Raw genomic sequence first — 17,765 nt, 5'->3', positions numbered from 1 at the left:
CTGTGGCCAGGAATGCAATCTTCCAAGACAGAAGAAGGAGAGGACAGAAAGCCAAAGGCTCGAAAGGATAACCCGTGATAGCACTAGGTTCAAGTCCTACAGGGGAACAGGGTCCTCGACATGTGGGTAGAGGTGCTCAAGGCCCTTGAGGAATCTGGCCATCTGGGAGATCCTCTAAGATCAACCAGTTGATCACGATCAACCGGTTGGTGACCACTGATGTACAGATTAGGTAGAACAAAGGTCTATGAAGAACCGCTCGTGCTCTTGCGAATGGCAAGACGAGGCACTCCAACCTCATGGGAGGTAAGAAGGAGCTAAGAGGGCGTTGGGTCAGTGGCGCCTAATATACCGATGTATGGGTGCAGCACTCAAGGGGGTGCCACAGCTGACCCTACGGATACTGCTAAGGCAAAAGTCTTCAACAACTGTGCACGTGGGCGCGCACGCACCTAGAATGGAATCAACATGAGCAAGCACTCGAAGAAGAAATAATTTTCTGCTGGATCAGTCTTAATTGTAGATCAATAGTAGAGCTTTTAAATGGTTTTCAAGGCACTTCCCCACAGGCCAGGGGTCAACAACACACACCAATCTTTGTTCCAGTCATGGTACAGGCAATCTAAATTCAGGAGGATCTTTTGGGTCAGGAAGACATAACAGGCTACAGATGTTCAGGTGAACCTAGAGAGCTCTCTACACATCACCAATTCTGGAGTCTCTGGTGCTCCCAAGCACATCCGGATCAAATGTGTCCTTCAAGAGATGCTTAAGCTGCACGTAATGCCATGTAGCTGGACCAAGTAGATTGTATTGTTGTTGGAGGAGTACTTGGAATGGCAGAAACTGATTTTCTGAGCTCAAGAGACTCAAATTATCCCCATATATCTTTCCATATCCTCCACATAAATAGTTTATAGGTCACCCCAAAGCATGGCACCAACATCAGTGAGAAGGGATGGAATTTGAATTTTCTACCTAAACTGGGTCCATGTTTATCTGGTAGCCTATATTGTAGGAGACATTTTAGGAGGTATGGCCTTCTCTTCGTGCTGATCACTGTTTACTAAAACTGGCTTGTGATGCAAAGAATGTAGCAGAATTTGAAGAACCCCCCATTAAAATATATTGTCCTTCCAGCCTTAAAAGTTTATGAATCACTGTATAAAAAACCTGCATAACAACAGATAAAAACTGACCATTTACGCTGTATCTCATCACAGTTGTCAGCTGCTTCTTTGTCTTGCCATCAGCACCCAGCTGAAGTATTCCCAGTACAGATGCAATCCCATGTGGAGAAACCACAATATTCTCCTGAGGTCTAGCTTTGACTATCTGATTGAAAACTTGGATTCCAATGTCAGAGCCAAGTTCCTCAAGAGATAAAGGATTGAACTGGGACCACACAGATGTTAAAGTCACAGCGGTGAAAAGGAGAAGGAAGTGCCAGTTCATGATTTCTAAACAAAAATAACCTAAAGGAGACAAAAAAAAAACAGAAAAAAAAAAACAAAAAAAAGTTAAAGACCACTTTCATGAGCATAAAAATTCTCTGCTACACTTACATGCACTAAATGCAGTGTAGTTGTAGCTGTCTCTCTAACATTAGACAAAGTCAGGCATATGTAGTGGATGTTTTGTGAAAATTTTACATAGCTTTGCCAATAAGCCTCAAACCTCAAGTTCAGTACCCCTACTATTCCAAGTCCAGAGCCTTCCAGAAGCAGAAAGAATGACAATTGTGCTGAGTCATATGCTTATTTTATGCTGCAGGTAAAACTCCACTAAAACAGACTAAGTCCAAGTTCAGTTACCTGTGTCTTAATAGACTCTGATCCCGGTTTTAAGACATCAAACTATCACAACACTCATACAATTGGATTTAGAGTGCACTACTTCTGATTAAGGCAAGTACACCATAACATCTTCACAAGGATAGTTGATGCACTTGTACACACAATAGCCAACTGTCCATCAAAAGCAGAGATGCATGTATGCACACAAGAGAAGGAGGACAAGTGATTTGAAAACAGACCTGACACCTGCAGTTAACTCTGAAATACAGTAGTCCAATTTACTTTACATTTTTATTGGTTAACTTTAGGCATAATTGGCATTTTTCACAGAGAAGAAAGATTACTAATATTTGCTAACTTCTCAAAAGCTGGTATTGTGTTTCTAGTTTTTCCAAATATGATTTTCTACTAAGAGTCACCCAGTTAGCTTATAGTAAAGCATAACTGCATTTGAATTGTTCTGTATTATAAATACTACCTAGCTTTTATATAACAGTTTTCATTTGCAGATCTCAAAGTGCTTTACGAAAGGATGTCAGTATCATCAATCCCATTTTACAGATGGAGAAACTGAGGCACAAAGAGGGCAAGTGCTCCAAAGTCACCAAGCAGGCCAATGACAAGCCAGGAATAAAAACCAGGTTTGAGTTCCAACCAGAGCTCTATCCATAAGACAACATAGCTCTCCTATGAAGCTTTATTTGTAGGAGCACAGAGGTTATAAAATAGATGTGTCATTGAATACAACTTGATAGTGATAACTTGGTCCAGCATAATTTATGGAGTAACTGATCATCTTTTTTCCTCTTGCATATTTGAAATGCATCATCCTACTTGCATATTTGAAGAGCTCAGATTTTTCGGACGTTAATAATGCACTAGTACATCACCCTTTACTGTCTTTTGAGGTCTTAGTTGTTCCAACTATAAAACCTTCTTTTCCCTCACCATAGGAGACTTGTTTATTATTTGCACTAATATGGACTAGTGTGTATTCCAAAAACTACTTAGAAGGCTCCAAAGCAGTAGCCCTTGAACATACAAAAGTCACTAGTTACCTGGTTTACTGAAGACCAGTTACAAAAATCATTATCTAATAAGTCTTTATAATATATGTATATAAAGGTTATATACACTCAATAAAACTCAGATAATTTGTATAGTACATGCAAAAGCTCTATGAATGGTTTCATTCCTTCTCCCTTTGAAGATCCTGACCTCTGTTGCATTTGCAGTTTCCAGAGAGCACTAATTGTACAAGTCATTCATATACACAGTGACTTTCAGTGCAAATCTGGCAATGTCCAAAATCAGCACTGTACTGAAATTTGAATAGTCATTTACATTAGAGCAAATGGATTACAAAGGAGATGTAAAACTCTACCAGGTCAGAATGGGAACAGTTTGCACCCATCTTGCATGAGTGTAAATGACTGCACAAGGTGCAAAGCAACAACGATCGATCAGTGTACTTGAACTCTGCTAAAACCTTGGAAACGGAAGAACCAGAAATGCTGTATTTGTCAAGGCTATAGCACAGTTCAAGGGATATAATTCAATCATGGTTTCCTCCTGTACCGCAGATGGAACCAAGGCACAATTTAAATGCACCCAAGAATAGCCATGACCCAACCTAGTCCCCCAGCACAATTGTATTTGTAGTGTATCCAGAGAGATGTATCCAGAGAGAAATTCATGGGTCTTGGTTTACTAAGTTATCTAGAAAAGGAATTCAGATTCAGTATTTCACGTATATATGCATGTTACAGTCCTTAGTTTGGAGGGGAGATAGCTTTTTATTTTAGGATTTGAAGAACCGTTTGCCTATGTTCATTTTAAACGTCTTGCCTATCAACCTAAAGTGGTGGCCCTTTAAACTTTTTTAAAAAATTTTTAGAACCATTCTTAAAAAGGATTGATGTAAAAGCAACTATTAGTTTGCAAAACAGTGAGTTGGAGTTCTCTGAGCATAGTGCAGACTAAACTGGATTTGAACAGTAGCAGTTGATAAAGTTTTTAAGGGGAACTACAGAGGTAACTGAGATCCTATCCACATCACAATACAATACAACCACCATGTTAGTTACAACACAGTTGATAGCAAGAATCTAGTACAGTTTCCTTGACCTGTACAGGTAAGATTTTTTTCCCCTTGTCCTCCTCCCCCAAGAACCATGACATAGGCTAGAGCTGGACCAATAATAGGAAAAATTATTCAGTCAATTAGATGAACTAGAAGCTGAATTTCAATCCATCATGTTGACTATTAGTTTTGTTTATGAACATTCTTACTAGTAGGGTTTACTTGTACTAATATATTTGTAAACAAACTTAAGTGTCAAATTTTGTTTTGGGTAGATGAGGAAATAATAGACTTCCTCCTTTTCAAAGTTTGTCCAGACCAAGAGGGAGGAGGAGTGGTGGTGAAGGTGTTGTTTCTTTGATGTAAGTCGCTATGTCCTGCCATTTGTAGGCAAGCCAGGTTATGACAATGAAACTATGCTGGTAATGTCCATGTTAAGCTTGCCTCCTGGCCTACATGCATCTTTTTGACTGACAAACCCTGACAAAAAACAGGAACTCAGTAAATGCACTCGGTAGATAGGTGAAACAGTGATGTAAATGGAACAAGATCAAGTGTCTGAACAATACATTGTCACTGAACAGTATTGCCAAAACCCTAAACCAAAGCTTTTGCATAACACATTTAAACAATATTAACGGGACACTGGATTTTACACTTTGCAGGACTAGGCAAAAACTCCAATCAGAGGCAATTAAATAAACAGATAAGGATATTGCTGCAATCTGCATGGCTTGGGACCATGCATGTACATGCCAATATGCAATTACTCTTAAATCGGATCCCAGAACTAATTCTACAACAGGTAATTTTATTTATTTAACAATTATGTGCCAGGCAAGGCCTGACTCAAGGAGCTTGGTAAAGAAAGATTTTAAAATATTCTAAAAATTCCCTAATCCTGTCAGCCTAGTTCCTCCCAGCTCCACAAACTGTCCTAATCCTCTCTCTGAGAGAAGCAAGAGATCAGGATGGGTATAATGAAATCCCAGTTTTCTGCATTCATCCAATCAGGGAACAGAAACAATACCATGTGACAAAAATCACCAGTCTCAGTAGATATGGCACAAGTACAGTTCACAATCAATCCATATGCTGAAATATGTTCATATTGACTCTTCAGACAATTAGAAATGCATAAATACGAAAAAAGTTAGAATTCGCTTGTGAACAGAAAAATGGATTCGCTCATCAGATAAATTGTTATAAATAGCTCACACAGCTTTAAGAGGACACCAATATTTTTCTTCCATACTGTTTAAGCATGAATGTAGCACTGTAGCAGCTTGCAGCAAATATAGAAGAGAGAGCTTAATATTGATTGTCCATGTTCTCAGAGTCAAGTCAGGTTTGTTTTTTGCTTTTATGATTCAGTGAACAATTTACAGTCTCTCTTATGTCAACTTCCCCAGAAGTAACACCATCCCTGCCTAACCTCCCTTGTTAAGACAGACAGAGAAACAAGCACTGAAATGGTAAAGGGCTGTGCTTAGCAGGTGCCTGCTGACTAAGTAAAAGTTTGTCCCCTGCCCCCTCCACCCACCAGCACCCCTGGGGGAGACTCAGTGCCCCCTGCCCCATTCCCCCATCAGCATCCCCGGGGAAAACTGGACCTCCCGCAGATTCCCCTGCCCCATCCCCCCACCAGTGCCCCTGGGGGAAACCCAGTGCCCTCTGCCCCATCCCCTCATCAGCACCCTTGGGGGAGACTCTCTGCCCCCTGCCGCATCCCCCCACCACTGCCCCTGGGGGAGACCGGACCTCCTCCAGTTCCTCCTGCCCCATCCCCTCACCAGCACCCCTGGTCTAGGGAGGGATGTGGGTCTGGTCCAGTTCGGGGGGTTCAGACTAGGGAGGGATGCAGGTCAGGTCCAGTTCGGTCTGGGGAGGGATGCAGGTCAGGTCTGATTTGGAGGGTTGGCCTTGTCTTTTGGGGGCACAGCTGGTCCTGATCCTAGTCTCTGTGCCTCTCTACCTGGGGGAAGGACTAGCAAGAACAGTATGAATAAGGACACTGTAAATAAAATGTATTAAAGTTTTTCGTATTTTTTATTTTTAAATGTTTTAAACAGTTTTTAAATTTGCCCCAATTTAATACAAGTTTAATTCAAGCCCTGGTAGTTCATATGAGAAATGTGAAGGATGAGATAGTGTGATGGTTCCCTTTTAGTGGGAGCAGCACATGGCTAGTGTTTTGTCCAGCTTTGGCTTTTGTTAGTGGTTTGTACCCACACACACACTCTCTCACACACAGTCTCCTCCCCAAACACACACACCAGGACTCCCTAGATCCAGGTCACTTTCCCCACCTCTGCTGTGCGGCATCAGGAGCTGCTGCTCTTGTGCCCTCTCCTTACATAGACCAGGCGGGGAAAGTGACCTGGATACAGGGAACCCTGATGTTGCTCCTCGCTCCCCTGCCACCCCACATACCCCTAGGGGTGTGCGAGGCAGAGGAGCAGCAGTCTTGGGGGGGAGCGAGCAGCAATGCCAGCTACATTGTGCATCCAGGTCAGTTTCTCCACGTGGGTGCAGGAAGGGGATGCAAGAGTTAGAAGTGAAGGGGGTGCAGGGATTGGGGCGTGGGGGAGGGGGAAGAAGACCTTTGGGGCAAAGGGAGGAAGAGGAGCCTGGGGAAGCCATGGGGGCCAAGGGCACCAAAATGCAAGTTCGCCAAGTGTGCCATTTTCCCCTAAGACTGGCCCTGTGTTAGACTTAAAAGCATGTTGCAATCTTAACTATATCGCATTCATCATTTAGCCCCTGCTGTACCCAGCCTGCTCCAGAACAACTTTAAACAGCGTCATAACAGTAGACTGACACACAAACTAATTTTACTAATGAGCTTGTTTTAATTCATGGCAGAAACGACTTCCACATATTATGAATGAATTTGGCATGGATTTCAGCATTTTCAACTCTGCAATGTTATGGAACAAAAAGTAGAACTGACCATCCTAGGAGACAAAAAAACAGAGTGTAAATAGGATCAAGATGTAATTTTCCACAAAATATGAGATGACAACAACGTAGTCAATAATCCACCTCACACAGAAAGATCACTGCACACTCACTTATGAAGCAAAACACCCAGGACATATAATAGATTGAAAGAGAAACTAAAATTATCTTAACTGATTTGCGTTGAGGGTCGTTAATTATTTCAATATCTATAGACATTAGGGCTTTTGAAAGGTGCTGGTTGGTCTCAAGGGCCAACATTCTTGTTGATCCACAGAGCTGACACATTATAGGAAGTACAACCCCCCAAATGCAGACTTCCTCAAATCACTCTGCCAGTCTTAATTAACTCTCATCTAGACAAGGAACCCCATTTAGAGTGAAACTGTCCATGCAGATTCAATACTTTACCTCTATGCTACAACTCTCAACCGAGACACAATTAAAATGCCATAAGCTAGTGATTTTATGAGGGGTGCATCTGCCCCTGGGAATCCTACAGAGAACATCTTTATGTTAATGCCTTACTGAATACCATTATTTAGAATGATCGATAGCATGTTGATTTACTTAATTAGTCCAGACAAATTCAAACTACCACCCACATTTAACTCTAGTTGGAAGTTAAGGTACTGTACATTTAAAGATTAACTGTAAGAGCAACAATGTGGTATGTATGCTCTTCGGCTGATTAAAAAGATACAGGACATACTCCTTTGAGTTCTCACATCCCAATTCAATACCACACTTGTTTTGTGCGCACATGGCACTTGTTCGTTCTCTCTCACACTAAATGTCAATGTTAATTTCTATACGGATATTTCCCTTCCCCCACTACACACTTGGACACAAGAGCTCAATGGAATTGCAATGTTTTGGAGCCATCAATCTATCTCAGTCTCCTGAGAATATGTCAAATTCACTCATCCTCATACAGTGGACAGCACAAATTCAGAGCTCCCTCCAGTCCCCAAATATTTCTTAACTTAGTTCTCTTTAGTTTAGTCAGAGTTTCCCTATTCAGACAGTGTTAAAATGGCCAAGAATCAAGAAGAGCATAACACAGGGTAGCCAACAAGCAGATCGCGAGCAAAATCCGCACCACCAGACACTTTTGAATGGACCCCGAAATCTTTTTATTTACTTATCATTGTTTCTGGACCTTGGACCAAATTTTTTGGTCAAGATATAGTCTTGACAAAAAATAATTGATTACTCCTGTAAGAGCAAGACCAAAAATAGGCTCTTCTGACAGCAGGACATTCTAGGCCTGTTGAGTCTCTGATGCCAACCCTTTGAAGAGTCACACGATGAGTCTGAGGCCGTAAAGTACCCCCACCACAGCAGCAAGGAACAAGTCTGACAGCCAAGTATCTTTGGACCAGGTAGGCAATAGTAATGCACAAGCAAATCAGTGCCCCCTTATTTCTTCCTTTTTATTAGTCAGTGCCTTTATTGCAACTACAGATTATCTGGACATAGCTAAACAGTGGACGGCAAACATAATAAATCAGTTGTGTTAGGATGAAATAAACCCACAGTTAAAATCTGCCATTTAAAGCTAAATACGTCCTTCTGAAAGAACCAAAATGTGCAACTATGAAAGGGGTCAGATCATTGGAGAATGACTTTTCCATCCTAATGTATTCTTGCCATGATATACTAATTTATAACACAAGGGAAAACAGTTCCAACTCTCGATTTAAATCCGCATGAACTACTGACAGGATGACTGAACCCTTCCAAGAAGGGCTACAGAGTTAAAGCCTATAGGAGTTTTTCTTGAATAAAGATTACACAGACTCAAAAATGAATTCTTTAGGGAATCTGAAGCACAATGCTGCTTATTTCTTATCAGAGTGTCAACCATTCTGCTACCTTACAATTTAAATTCTCATGACAGTTGCACTACAAACTTTTGCCAGGATACCAGATATTTTATTTCAAGTTAATATTTTTACAAGGCTCTAATGCCTGAAGCTAAAGACAGACATTTTACTTTTGCTGCTAACCCTCTGTCCAGTCCTGCAGGAAAAATGTTCAACAAAACTTGTAAATATTGGTTGAGACAGGCTGTGCTGCACAGAACAACTGTTCCTTCAAAGCAGTAAGACCAGAATCTAGCTACATGGTGAAGCAAGGCAGAGCAGGATGAATCCATCAGGAATATGCTGCCACGACTGCTAGTAGCAGTTATATCCTATTGGCAAGCTCTTCTTCATGCTAGTTAAAGGCTGTTCACAACTCTTCAATTGCCTAAAATTCTTGGGCTCTTATCTCCTTGCCCGCTAAAGTTGCCAGGCTCATGCACCATTAGTCTCCTTCTCTTAGTCCTCTATTTCTGTTCCATCTCTAGGCATGCCATTTACCACCATGGCTCATCAGCTCTACGCATTCAAAATTCCTGTCTTTCACAATGCTCACCAAATGTGGACAAATCCAACCAAATCCTCAAAAGATAAAAGACAACATTTATCCTTCTTTGGGGCTTTCCAGTGTCCCCTCAGTGTTATTTCCTCCCTTTTGTCTTTTAGATATTCAGTACTCTGGGACAGGCAATGACAAAACAAGGTCTCATATGCCACCCAAAGACATTATTGTTGCCTCACAAATTGTAATTTGTTAAGCAACAATCACCAGCTTTTCAGATTTGCCAGATTTGAAAAAAACTGCTGAGTCAGGTGCAGTATATCTGTCTTGCTGCATCTCTTAAAGTATGCTGTTTACTACTCAGTAGCTAGAAAATTTAGTATGTGTAGAATGTTGCTAAGAAAAGCTGATTGCTAGCTTTAAAAATAGTTATGGCACTTACTACATTAATCTTAACAGGGATAATATCTTGCTGGCTGCATAAACTGGTCTAGTACATGCAGATCAATATATTTGATTTGAACAATTTGGAAAGTTAGAAGATTTCTGCTTCAGACTTCTTATTGTGCAGCAAACCACATGACATACCGTATATACTTGTTCATAAGCAGAATATTTTTGGTAAAAAAATGATGCATCAAAGAGCGAAGGTCAGCTTATAAATGAGCCTACCCCAAAATCTGATGATTTTAAACTCTATGAAATCATTGAACTGAATATCTAATACATTGTCGTTTTGTTTACCTGGAGCGTCAGCAGGCACTTCCTGCAGCTCCCATTGGCTGGGAATGGCAAACCGCGGACACACGGAACTGAGGGGCTCCATGCCTGTAGACACTCCAGATAAACAAAACGTCCTGACCCGCCAGCAGCTTACCCTGATGGACCGGGAGCCAAAGTTTGCCAACCCCTGAAATATAAGGTCGGCTTATGAAAGGGTCATGCAGTTTTTACTATTTGTACCTATCCATCGGGGGGGGGGGGGCGTCAGCTTATAAACGAACGGGCTAATGAATGAGTATATACGGTACTATACAGTAACTAAGAATAGTACTGCGTTACTGTATGCTAGCAGGCAGTCATGGACCAGGATCCCACAGTGCTAGGCATTGTGCAAACAAAGAAAAAGAAGATGGCCCCTGCCCCAAGGAGCTTACAACCTAAGTAGAAGACAAGTGACAACAGATGGATACTGACAGAAAGGGCAATATGAGGAAAACAATGTTACCTGCTGCATGGGGGAGTTGTGAGGATAAATACAGTAAGAGATTGTGAGACTCTCATTACGATAGTAATAGCAGCCATATAAGTACCCAGGAGGGATAAAATGGTGTGTTCATTTAAAAAATAAAAAAATAAAGTGGAACAAATCTTCTGAGATGGTTTAGCCAGTTTGGGATTACACTGCAGTCTTGAGTAAAAATCTCAGTTATACGTGAAAGGAAGAGGATACAATTTCAATACTCAGTAGGATTTGGAGGTTTATTCAACACACCCGTCTTCCTCCTCCCCCCCCCCCCCAAAAAAAAGCAAGAGACTATTTAAAACACTGGGTGGGGGCTGGAAAATTAGGTCAGTTGGAGAAAGCACTATTTCATTGAACATCAAATATGATGGATAAGTAAATTTGTGGCAAATCTGCACCTGTTATAAATTGTCATACCTCAATTAATTTAAATGGAGCCATGAAAATTTATACCAGCTGAGGCTCTGCCCGTTATATATGGAAACATGTAATTGTCCAATTTTTGCCCCAACAGATTTGAAAATGTAAGTTACATTTAAATGTACAGAGAAATTAAATTGTGTGTTTCCTAATGAACCACACCGTACCAAACATGTTAGGTGTTTATTTCCATGATTCTACACCTTAGGGTTCTGAAATACCTTCTGTTCTTGTGTTTATAGAAACTTGGATTCTAGTGTCATTTCTGTCACTGGCTTCCCATTGTGATGTCACTTAAGCTCTATACTAATTTCCTAATTTATAAAATGGAAAAGCTTTCCTACCCCAAGAAGGCATAAAGCTAAATTAATCGTAGAATGAACTAAGATCCTCGTCTGGAAGATACTGCAAGTACAAAATACTATTGCAGTGAAAGAAGCCCAAACTCCGTACCAGCCAAAGGTATGGCAGATATAAAGGAGAATTCTGCAAGAGACAGCCATCATTTCTCTGGCTGAAAGCAGGGCAGGTTACACAAGATTTAGTATGATCTGTGACTTGATATCTTGTTCTTTTAAAACATTTAAGATTGTGTTTGAAACAGTGCTACTTTTCATAGTTGCATAAAGTTATTACTAGTGTTGCGTTACTGCATATTTTAGAATGACCTTGCAAGTTGTATTCCATCACTAAATAACTTTTAAGACAACAGTGACTTGACACAACCCTTGCATATTCTGTTAATGATAAGCAAAAGAACGCTGGTTAGTCAGGATCTCATGCACAAGCAGACCTGACAGTAGCTTTGTACAAACTCATCTGTCTCTGAGACCTATGATAAACAGGACAAATGATTTGCAGCTATAGTATGGCATGCCCTTTCAAATCTTGATCAAGAGAAGCAGCTGTACATACAGGTATGTCAAGAAGGGTGTTCTGACCATTTTCTTTCAGCTTCACTTGTAACAGCAGATCTGCCAAAGTGAAAGTTGACCTGCACCTACACAACTTTATGATCATACCACCCAACATACAAAACTCTCACTGGTGGATTTTTAGAGCCCTTATCTGAAAGTTGAGAACATAATTCATCTTTGTTTGGGATGTAACCCAGGATTCAAATATTTATCTTCAGAGATGAAAGGCTAGCAGATTAGTGTTCTGTAAAACTTTCTGTAATATTGAATTGACAGACAATTCAAGTGTCAAACTCTGCTCTCAGTAACACCAGAGTAAATGCAGACTAACTTCATTGCTAGCAGGACTTTTATATTCAGAGAAGCCTCAAACATTGGACTCTAGTGGGATGATGGCATCAACTGAACTATATTGCCATCTTCACTAATGTAATCAACTCCACCAGCACAATGGTATGGGACTTACAACTGTCTCAAACGCTGCTGGTATGATGTGCACAGGGATTAACTAACTAGCTTCTAGAGAGCTCAGTGTTTTAAGATGACATGCCAAGGAAAACAAACAAAAAAATTGTGCTTGTGCTCTTTTTGTTTCTTTATGATGCACAAAGACAGTCTGAAATATTCCCTTAAACCTCCATTAGATATATGAAGGACCAGAAAGTCAAATCTAGTCCTTTCTGGTTTTGCTGAAACTACTCAGATGTGCAGTGTTGCTTATGAGCCCTTATTTGAATAAATACACACCTAGACCCATGGATTTTAAGGTCAAAAGGGACCATTATGATCATCTAGTCTGACCTCCTTCATATTGCAGGCCACAGAACCTCACCCACTCCTGAAATAGACCAACCTCTGACTGAGTTACTGAACTCCTCAAATCATGGTTTAAAACTTCAAGTTACAGAGAATTCACCATTTACACTAGTTTAAATGTGCACATACCCCATGCTACAGAGGAAGACCAACCCCCACCAGGATCTTAGCCAATCTGACCTAGGGGGAAAACTCCATCCTGACCCCCAAAATAGTGATCAGTTAGATCCTGAGCACGTGGGCAAGACCCACCAGGCAAATACCTGGAAAAGAATTCTCTGTAGTAACTCAGAGCCCTCCCCATCTAGCATCCAGTCTCCAGCAATTCGGAGTTGCTGAAAAGATTAGGGAAAGACACCTCTTTTTACAAATGTTTTCAAGATATTTGTGTTAAAAATTTTAAAAAGCACCACACAAGGCACTTGTAAACAGCCCCATTTTAATTAATCTGGCTATCTTGTATGTTATCACTGATGACTTAATCCTACCAGTTTTCCATAGCCTCTAAGAAAGGCTGAATTTTGAGTGCAAACAAAAACCTCACATCTTGCAAGACTTCATGCATCATAATAAACCAGAGGCACAAGTCTTCTCTCACCTCCCCTCACTTCTCTGCAGATCTCCTTTAATTAGACCCAAAAAAGGTGTTACTTGGTTCAAAATCCAGCCAGAACTGAAAACCCCCATTTCAACTCTCGTTTCACCTAACAAAGACTCAAAGTAAACTGATATGTCAGGTTAGCCTACCACAGAAGCGACCACATTAATGCTCACCAGGAAATACTTGTGATTTGATGAAAAATTATTCATCTGAAATCTAACTATGTTTTGACTCTTACCAGGTTACAGTCATGGTAGCGACCAGGCACAGGCCAAGGATCAAAAAAATCTGGCAACCACACCATTCCCTTGAAAGCCAACGGAGCCCTACTATATACACATGACGGAACAAACTACTGAAGCACCATAACCTCATTCAGTCAGAAAGTCTGACACAGTGATCACAAAAATCATAAATTGTGTTATTTTCCATCTTTTCCGGCTAATCTCCAAGACATTTTTTGGAGGGAGGGGGGGAAATCATGTTAGTGTCACAGCCAATGATGAAGATTTTGGGGATAATCTTATTTAACCTCTCTTTACCACATTCCACACCCACATTGGGGTGGGGATGGGGGAAGAGGTTCTGTTAGTGAAGGAGAAATGCACATCTATCCAGTCCGTTGCCTCTGATGGGATTCCAAGAAGATGCTGATGCTGAAAGCAAGTGGGGCCAGGTTGGGGTTTCAGTCTCAATGATATATGAGGCTTGGTCTACACTAGAAAATTAGGACAACATAAGGCAACCTAATTATGTCAGTATCTAGACTACAGACTTGCTCTCACCAATGTATGTGCCTTACAACACCAACATAGTAACTCCACCTCCACAAGAGGCATAGGGTTTATGTTGGTGGAGTTAGGGTGACACGGTGTTGTTTGTAAATACTGCATTCCTTAAATCGACTATTGGCTAGAGCCGTGAAATTGACAAGAAAGCCAGGTCCACAGGTGGGCTGCTGCTGGGTTTCTGCTCCAAGCCGAGCTGCTACCCAAGGCTTCCGGCTGGGGCTAACACCCAAGCGCCACGCTGGGAGCCCTGCTGATCACCAGGGTCCTGGCTCCCCACCAGGGGCACAGCTGCCAACTGGACTCTGGGCACAGATCTCCCTACCTGATGTGAGGAGCACCAGGCACCAGCTGGGCTCCTAACTGGGAGCTGCGAGCCCCGGCTCTCAGCCCCCCACACTGCTCCCATCAGTCGGTGGAAGCGCTCCTGGTGAGGACGTACACCACTGTCAGAAGGGTAGTGTGGACATCAGCCACCGCTGTAAGTCAACCTAAACTAGGTTTACTTACGATTGTTGTGTAGACTTGCCTTTACACTATATTAAAAACAAAACAAACCAAACAAGACAAATCCAGGGGTGAGGATTCCTCCAGTCACTTGTCCTTCCAACAGTGGAATGATTAGGATGAAAATATGCTGGCTGCTAGATGTAAGAACAAAGAAATGCTGGTATCTCTCTTTCCTAAGACTGCTGGTTGACTTAATAATATTGTGGAGATCCTTGCAGTTAAATAAACTAGGATTTTTTTTTTAAGCTTAATCCAACTGGAGCTTGTAACATTTAGACCAGTCACAAGTTATAATACAAGCATAAATGGCTTCTAGTAACTACATACTGCTCCATGCCAACATGTTAAATCATCCTGTGACTAGTTTTTAGAGAATGTGCATTCAGAAACAAGTGTTGTCGTAGCCCTCTTGGTTCCCGGATATTAGTGTGATAAGGTGGATGAGGTAATACCTTTTATTGGACCCTCGTGTGTCTCTCGCCAATGGAAGCTGGTCCAATGAAAGATATTATCTCATCCACCTTGTCTCATGTAGAAACAAGTTATTTTTAACCTGAATTATGAACAGTCAAAAAAAAAAAAGCAGCAAATTTTTAAGAAGTGGAACAAACTTTGGAAACTACCTTTTCCGGTTACATGCAAACTTTCCTTAATAAGGCTCCCTCTGGACAGACTACACAGTGATTGTCACACAGAAAAGAGGGTCTTGGGGGATGACGGCGGATATCTTGTTTGTTTTTTAAACACAGATTATTCAATAGATTATCAGGTTTATAAATGAAGGTGGTCATACAAGGTTAACTTTGGAGTCATGATTTGATTATCTTGACTGCAATGCCTCTCCTTTTGGAGAGTTTATTTTCACTCCATTGTACCACAATGTTCAGTCCTGACTAATCTGCTTTTTAAGCAATAAAAAAAGAAGACATCCAATAATGGGGCTGTCTCCACCAACCCTGTTACTGAAATTCTATATAATGTTGCATAAAAATTTATTAACTCAGGTACAATTACACTCACCCATTCTTCTTGTGACAAAAACTGAGTGGTACCTTACTTGCTCATGAAAATAAAAAGTAAAATAACTTGCCACAAGCAAGCTGGTTTTGGTGGTTAGTTTATTATTGTAAGCAGGAAGAATATTAAATGTACCAAAAAGGGTCCATTCTTGGGAAACCACTGCTATAATTACTAGGTAGAAGACACACGATTAAGAATGCATTGAATTTTTTCTTAAGACCCTTTCTCTCCTCCATTCCTCAATACAGGTACTACTGGAGATTCCTCCTTACCTATCTCTGAGGGATTATAGCAGGCCATTCTTTATTACAGGGATGTAAAAGGTTTTGCAAAAAGGTGGGCCTTGCACCATGCGCCTGGACAGGCTTACAACCATTACAATGGAATTCTTTAGGAAAGTGCCCTCTGCTAAAAATGCTCTGCCCTCTCTTCCCCATCAGATGGAGTATTTCAGTGGTTCTCAAACTGTGGGTTGGGACCCCAAAGTGGGTTACAACACTGTTTTAATGGGGTCACCAGGGCTGGCGTTAGATTTACTGGGGCCCAGAAGCAAAGTCCAAGCCCCACTGCCCTGGGCAGCAGGGCTCAGGCTTCAGCTCCAGCTCAGTGCGGCGGAGCTCAGGTTTCAGCTCCAGCCCAGGGCTCAGGTTACAGGCCCCTCACCCATGGCTAAAGCCACTGGGCTTCAGTTTTGGCCTCCCCGCCTGAGGCAGCGGGGTTTGGGTGAGGTTTGGAAAAGCAACAAGACCCATCAGACCCCCCAAAACTGTATACTTCCCTCAGGGGACAAGGCTGACGTTCCCTCCAGTTCCTCAAAGCAGGAGTTCAGATTTGAGGCAGCTATTTTGCTCTGGTTCTAAAACTTTTGAGATACATGAACGAAACTGGTTACAGAAAGGTCAGTAGTCTCCATCCTAGGTGATTTCCTCCCCCCACTGACAGACAGCTGGGCCAGAGCCATGATTGTGGATGCTAAAAAGAGAAGGAAAGCTATTTGTGCTGTGTAGTAGATCCAACAATTATCGTATAAAGGACCAATCAGTATTGTTTACCCAGTTGTGCCAAGGACTGCACAAACACTCAGGAACAAAGGGTGTCTGAAAAGCTAGGCTCCTCCAATATACTGGTGGCACTGCAATATAGGATATCTCAACTGCTCTAAGCAGTCAAAAATTAATGAAAGCAGGAGATGGGTATAAGCCTTGTGAAACTTCACTAAGTCTTTTGGCAAGGAACTACTCATCACAACATTGTAAACAGTCTATAAGAAATAATCAAAACCAATTTTGAGCTGCAGTTGTGAGAGAAGCACTGTCATGCATGTGATCAGCAGCACCATATGGCCAACTGTATCAAAGGCTTCTGAAAGGACCTGAAGTATAAGCATGAAAGTTTGTCTTGTTCATATCCATAAGAAGGTTCTTAATCCATATCAGATGCATCAATACGGTGCCTAGAGACCTTCTGCTGTAGGTACTTACAAGCATAACAAAAATAATATTTTTATTTAGGAGTGTTTTCTATGTATACTAAGATTTTTTTATACCTCTGCTTTGTAAAGTAAAAATCTGCTTTGTTATTGTGTGAAAATGTCATCTGAACCATCCATAACTGAAGAACAGGGCAGGACAGGCATGCATTGATAGAGAAAGCTAGCACAGCACTTGTTTGTATTATGACATTACTGCCTTGGTTACAAGGCTACTAACTTCATTCACAATGAAAAGCACATTTCTTTCTTTATACCACACTGCAACTCATGTAGTACAAATTAATCCTTTCAAGAATGATTATGGTTTCCCAATATTTTCCACTGTAAGCCCCTGTTTTCAGTTGCTTATAAACTTTGCCAATTTTAATAGTTGGAGCTGATTTATTTATTATTAATTATTATTATTATTTCAGACGCTTCCAAGAATGAGGCTAAACAAAAAATACATTGTTTTGCCCATGCTATTTAAAAAAAAACTGAGTCCTTTTCTTTTAAATGCTCTGGCACCCCCATGCTTGGTAGCAGGGGCTCTCCTTCCTTCCCCCACTCCCTGAGGACCAAAAATTTCAACTTCCTACTCCCCTGTAGAAAAAAATAATATGATCAGATAATTAAAGATTGTGTCATAATGCATATGAATGCAGAAGCATACGCATGGGCAATCATACTTCTGGCATTTCCTAATTTTTGAGTGCTTGATTTGAAATTATGGTGTTCTGTTAGCAATTTTTGTGTGTGTGTAATA

The 17,765-nt window shown here is 41.1% G+C and overlaps 1 protein-coding gene across 2 annotated transcripts in view; it reads right to left on the bottom strand.

The window, feature by feature from the left end:
- SERPINE2 (serpin family E member 2) overlaps positions 1-17,765 on the bottom strand; it is a 39,005-nt gene that overhangs the window by 15,333 nt on the left and 5,907 nt on the right. For both annotated transcript variants that reach the window (XM_048864746.2, XM_048864747.2), the window contains exon 2: positions 1,200-1,475. In XM_048864746.2, coding sequence (XP_048720703.1) covers positions 1,200-1,455 — 256 coding nt within the window. In that variant the 5' untranslated portion in view covers positions 1,456-1,475. The remainder of the gene's footprint in view (positions 1-1,199; positions 1,476-17,765) is intronic.

This window comes from Caretta caretta, chromosome 9, assembly GCF_965140235.1.
Source record: "Caretta caretta isolate rCarCar2 chromosome 9, rCarCar1.hap1, whole genome shotgun sequence".
Classification (NCBI taxonomy): domain Eukaryota; kingdom Metazoa; phylum Chordata; order Testudines; family Cheloniidae; genus Caretta; species Caretta caretta.
Note: the sequence above shows the minus strand (reverse complement) of the source record. Positions and strands in the feature narration are given on the sequence as shown.